At 45.4% G+C, this 6,266-nt stretch overlaps 1 protein-coding gene across 1 annotated transcript in view; it reads right to left on the bottom strand.

The window, feature by feature from the left end:
- The window catches only part of cfap299 (cilia and flagella associated protein 299), a gene marked incomplete at both ends in the record, with an annotated part of 94,311 nt that extends 90,579 nt beyond the window's left edge, over positions 1-3,732 (bottom strand). The window contains 2 exons of the mRNA XM_080852858.1: positions 132-262; positions 3,622-3,732. Of these exons, the coding sequence (XP_080708984.1) occupies positions 132-262; positions 3,622-3,732 (242 nt within the window). The remainder of the gene's footprint in view (positions 1-131; positions 263-3,621) is intronic.
- Positions 3,733-6,266: the final 2,534 nt, after the last annotated feature.

A 6,266-nucleotide genomic window follows, 5' to 3' on the forward strand; every position in this document is an offset into this window, starting at 1 on the left:
TTTGGTATAGGATACACAGAAAACACACACTGCCCCAGGCCCCCTACACCTACACACATCTCCACACCCTCCATAATCACATCTTCACACACACCCACACACACTCCTCTCTCTCTCTCTCTCTCACTTACTGTCTCTGACTCCTCTTGTTGAGGCGTGACGCTTCGGCAGCAGCCTTCCTGGTCTCAAACTCCTCCCTCTTCAGCACCTCCCCACTGCCTCTGTATCCCAGCTCCACCAGGTGGCGTGCCAACTCCTCATCCTGTTACAGCCCAGCCAGAGGTTAAAGGGTAAAGGTGAAAGGTCAAGTCATCATTACCGCTGCATTTTTCATTGTAAACATTCCCATAAAAGCATTAACACAAGCAATATTCTTCTATATAGCATAATGGATGGGGGCTGTCTCATCGCTGCCTCAGCACCACATTAAGCTAAGATGTCAGAGTCTTTGTCACTCTAACAACATGTGTATGCTTCAGATTCTTATCACACTGATATAGTACTGTACGTTGTGGTACTGAGGCTAAACATCTCTACTCAATAAGCAGGCTAAATGTTTTGTATTAGGCCTGTATAGATGAGGCAACTATAGCACAACTGGTGGAAGAGGATTACAACACCATCATGGTTCTGACATCCACGGTCCACTGATAAAAATGTAACAGAACGACACTTTGTGTCTGCTAAAAAAACTGTTGTATGTGTCAACTATCACTCACACCTGTACTGGAGGGCCAACGATTATAATCACTTTGACCATCATTAAGGAGGTCATAATCCCAGTCATCTCCAAACGTTTGCTGTATATTCCAACATGGTTAGCAAAGTCTTTATTTAACATACCACAGAAGTCCTTTGCAGCGCCATGCTGAGTAAACTTAACAAACAACAGCATCGCGGTGAGGTTATCCACATGAAAAACATCAGTAACCCAGGCTTTCAGGGGTGCTGCTTTCCATTCACCTCTGTTTTCAGGTTAGCTCAAGTTCACGGGTCAGACGCCGTACAGAGCCCTGCTTTGGCCCCAGTGTTTTCAATCTCAGCGCGTTGGTCAGGCGGAGGACATATTTTGTCTGGACCGAAGAAATAACACAGCTTGAATGCTTGTTTATTAAATGTGAAACCTCGGGTCCACCAACAATCCAATATGTAGGCTAACCACAGGGAAAAAAAATGATGGTGAGGAAAAAAAAACAGGAGAGCAAGTTGAGGACACAAAGACCAGGCCAGAACTTGGGGACGGTGAACTGAGCGCAGGCCAAAGAGCTAACGACTGGCCTTCCAAATCATACCCAAGGCTCCAAAGTGGCCCCAGTGATCAATCCCCCCACCTCCACACCCTACACCAGAAATCAGACCTCTCCTCATGGAGCTCACCCCTCCAGCATCTGGATAGCAGAGGGGGGCCCCGGTCCCCTTCAAAGCCCACCAGAGGCTTTCATGTGGCCAGAGAAGGCAGTGGAGACTGGGTCGAGCCCTGGATTCATTGCCCCTTCCCCTCATCCCAATCCATTTGCAGCGTCCACTGAGCTATTCTTTGACAAATGAGCTCAGGGCTTGGAGTGGGATGGGAGAGATGGGACGTGCTGTGGTTCATTATGCACACAAAGAGTACAGTGGCCCAAAAGAGTGTGGTTAAACAGCCATCAATTGAAACCTGCTCTACTTTGTAATAAGGCAAACCTCCATCAGGTGGTTTCTACGTTATTTTGTGGTCCCCTACGAAACCCACTAGTTGAGACGGAGCAACTCTTGAGCAAGTAAGCATCCTGGCATTGCTCAAATGCGGCTTCCTGTATGGATTTTGTCAGGCTTTGTAAAGGAAATGGCTAATGATAAATGTCAACTTCAAGAGTTGACCCAAATGATCTTATATCATAGGTGTGAAGAAGTGTTACCAAATCTTTAAAAAAAAAAGTGTCCTCCATTGCTAGACGCTGGCTTCATGACAGCAGAAAAATGTCTTTGGCTCGGAGTTGAACACTATTTTAGAGTACAAGACCGATCTAGATTGTTGTCAACAGGAGTGTGGAGAAGAGCTGGCTGAGTTGAAAACAGACCCTTGCCCCCACTCCTCGCACCCCCTCCAGGGATTCAGGCCTGCAAGACAAACACTACAAGCCCGGCTGTTATGAATGACTCCTTCGACCCTAGCGTCTGAATTATTTATAAGCCTCATCTCTAGAGCACCACATTAACAAATCCCGAGTAAGCAAGTGGTCAGACAGAAGAATGTTGTTTGGAAATCCAAGCAGGGTCCCTTGGGGGGTGGTTGAGGTGAGGGGGGGTGAGGGGCGACGGGGTCTAAGCAGTTACTAGCCTCACACTCTCGCAGTGGGGTGTTCCGGTAGACAGGTAATGTCAACTACTACCTGATGGTTCACTGATAGACTTGGCCAACTTACTTCAGGCGATTATTTAACACTTACGACAGGAGAATCAAGGCCAAGGTTAGGTGCTTAAATTCACAGTGGGCTACACGTGATAAGAATCGGCATAGCCAGAGAAAAAAGTGGGATACCTTTTGCCCTGGTAGAGGAATGTATCTACGCCTAGTGATGACAATAAAGGAATTTGGTAAATGATTGCTATTTGTTCTATTGCCCTTATCAGGTGATTATTTTTTAATAGGTTCAATGTGGGAAGGCTTGACCCACATGTGTTTTCAATAACTCCATGGCCACCATGAAGCAGTTTACCAGACTACACTGATAAAATGATTCATCTACATATTTCATGAGGTGAGTTTATACTTCATATCTGCACTGACAAACACAGTGGCCTTGGGTAAATTAGACCTTTAAATAGGCTGGCACATTCACAGCTCTTTCTTTAAGCTTAAACAGGCAAAAATGGTAATATCAGCACTTTGAGACAGCTTTGTTAAACTGAATGTTTGAAAAAACAGCGCAATTTTTTATTTTTTTTTTAAAGAAAGAAAAAGAGAAAAAAAATAAGTAGGAAGACTGATAAACAAAATCACAAACACAAAATGTCGTCGCAAATCCCAACTAAACCTTTCTGGCAGACAGCTTTAAACCCACTCAAACAAACCGCTGGTGCGAAAGCGAGCGATACTAGCTTTTTACATAATAAAGCCTAAACAAAACAAGGCAGATTACATTAACTATGTGAGAGGATGTTTATCACGAGTACACGGAACATTCCGGAACTGGCTCACAGTGCTATGCCGCCACCTAGTGTTCAAAGAGCTGTCCTATATCAATAAAAACCTTTGAATGAGTAGTATAGACTGGACCAAGAAAGTAGGCTGCACATTTCTTGAACTGTTAAAAAAAAATACCTGTAACAATTGCATAGCATATTAATCATATATGATTTGATCATGCTCGATGGAAAGACCTCACATGCACCCTGAAGACGCTGCGTTTGGCTTTGCAACTTGCAACATAACATTTAGACTCAGGCTTTAGACACGACAACCAACCGGCAAAGTCAGGGAATCTTACTGTCAACATTATCTAACGTTATAACATGAACCTAACTTAGCGAGGGTAGGCTATCTAGCGATAACTAGGTTATCTAGACAGCTATCCTAGATACGTTGGTAACATAATCTGCTACGAAGCATGGCATTCTAAAAAAAAAAGCAGACATTACCTCTAGATAGTATAAATCCAAAGACGTAATCTGAGAATCAAGAAAATCTTCATACGAATGAAATTCAGTCACGATACTGTCAAGAGCCGCGGCTGCGTTGTCCTCCTCCATGTTGGGTAAAGTGTACACCAAAGTGTTTCCATGGGAACGAGTCATGTGCGCCAGTGTTCCAAAAGCATGTACTTGCACCTCCTGCATGAAATTGCAGGTCTCACATCAGAATCAGAATCAGAGTCAGAAAGGTTTTTACTGCCAAGTAGGTTTTCACCTACCAGGAATTATTTGTGGGACGTTGGTGCAAACAATAAACATACACAATAAACAATACACATATTAGTTATTATACGCATATTAAGTTCCTTGTCGTAGGAACACTAAGACTACAGATGGGACGTGACCTTGTCACGGCTCCTATTCATTCACGCCGGAAGGCTGAAATATGTCAATCATGTCCTGAGCCCGCCCCCTCAGGAGCGCATAAAAGGCAGCGCTTGACATATGATCACCCTCTTTTCCAATTTCGACGTTAGGTATCCGTACCTAACCTCGTTACGCTCAAAAAATGTGCTACTTGCTAATTTATCCTCGTGTGCTTCTAACTCTTTGTAGCCGGTGAGTTGGGTTTTATCCCTTTCACTAGCTCTGGGTGCAACGAGTTTATTGGCTTGTTTTATTCTGCTATTCTGTCGAGTCGCTGTATTGTAACGTGTTACTAGCCAGTCGCTAACTAGCTTGCTAACCACCTGCTAAGTGCTTGTTACCTTACTTCACTCACACTAATTTCTGTTTTTTACAGTTATGTCCTCCAGACAGGTGTACCCGGACTGAGGGCACGCCAGAGAAGAGGGGGGCCGTCATCGCATGTGCCTTCGCTGCCTGGGCAAGGACCACGCCAGTGCATGTGAGCGGAGCGGAGCGTGGAGCGGATGGTGGAGCGGAGCGGAAGAAATAGGTCGGAGCGAGTGTGAGCGCAGAGCGGTTTTAAATTCAAAGGCCGGAGCGGTATTACACTCCGCTCCAGTCCGCTCTGATTTTAACGGCTTCTAACGGCTGGTGGTTCACGTAGAATAGAATGGGTTTCAATGGGAGCATCCAAGCAACCTGATTGGATAAAACGCGTCACGTGAGACCCTTCCAACCCCCCCCCCCCCCCGCAACACTGGCTCGTCGTGTGCCCTTGAGAGTAAGAAGATGGAGTTTGTTAAATACTTCGGAAAGCAAGGTGATAAGTATAAATGTAAAATTCTGGTAAAAAAGCGAGAGGAAGATGAGCATGAGGAAGAATGTGGCGACATCGTTGCTGTGGGAAAAGATTCTTATTTTAACCTTCGAAGACACGTAACTAGAAAACACGAAGAGGTTCTCCGCAAACATCCAACAAAACGTGAGCATTCCTCTTTTGCCAATTCTAGATTAAACATTTTGGGTACAACATTTCCCCAAAGACCTTTTGTTTTGACTTCTCAACAACAATTTCCCGTAGACTAATTCTTTGGAGTTAGATTATTTCATTAAATAATTTTGATTAATTTAAATACAAGTTGACAGTTGGCTGCCGTCGGATTCTCCAACTGCTATGTCACTTTGTCTTATTCAGTAGCCGCCTTTAGCTAATAAGCCCTATGCATTGCCTACACAGAGAAATGACACGTCATTTCATGTTCATGAAAGCCTGTATTTTAATACAACGTTCTAAATTAGGCCTATTCCATTATTTCTTATTCAGGCCGAGAAACAGAGCGAGAGCAGCAGACTGAAGGGCAAAGCACAGGAATAAAGAGTTTCTTCGCTACCGCCAAAGCCCCACTTGTAACAGGCATACGAAAGAAGCAGCTGGATAAAGCGTTCTTTAAAATGATATGTCTGGATTACAAACCACTGACAGAAGGAGAAAGGGAAGGAACGCGATATTTTGCCAGTATGGCCCAGCCAGGCTACACGCCTCCGTGCTACAACACGGTACGGGACACGCTGATGCCTGATGCCCTGCAGGAGATGAACGATGGTCTGCGAGACCTACTGAAAAAAGGTGACGGTTTCGTGGTGTCAGCAGACATTTGGACCAGCCGAAGGGGGCACAGCTTCCTAGCAATTGTGGCCACCTTCATTGATGGGTCATTCCGCGGACACACATCATTGCTGAGCTGTGACAACATCAAGGGTCATCACACCGCGGAACGGATTTATCAGATAGGCTATACGAGAGTGTCCTGAAATACTGGAACATTGAAGGACGAGTAATAAGGGTGGTCACCGACAGCGCCAGCAACATGGTGAAGGCCTTCAACATCTTGCCTGTGACGGAAGAGACCACGACTGGTGATGATGATGATGGCAGCGCTGAATGTGACGAGGAGGATGATATGCCTGCGCTGTCGCAGATGGAAGTGGATGCGGTTACAGCCAATGCAGAAACCATGATATACACCTACTTCACTGCCTCGAGTTTACATTTGAGATGCCCTATCCATCTGCTTCAGCTGGCGATAAAAGATGCCATTAACGAGCACAGCAACATCACCAGGCTGCTCGCCAAAGTCGGAAATCTGGTGAGAAGCGTGAGGAAGAGCACACTCAACACCGAAGAGGCGGATCGCATAGGTGTTCGGCCCTCAACTGCTTGCACCACCAGATGGAGCAGCCAG

Source organism: Sprattus sprattus (assembly GCF_963457725.1).
Source record: "Sprattus sprattus genome assembly, chromosome: 15".
Lineage (NCBI taxonomy): Eukaryota > Metazoa > Chordata > Actinopteri > Clupeiformes > Clupeidae > Sprattus > Sprattus sprattus.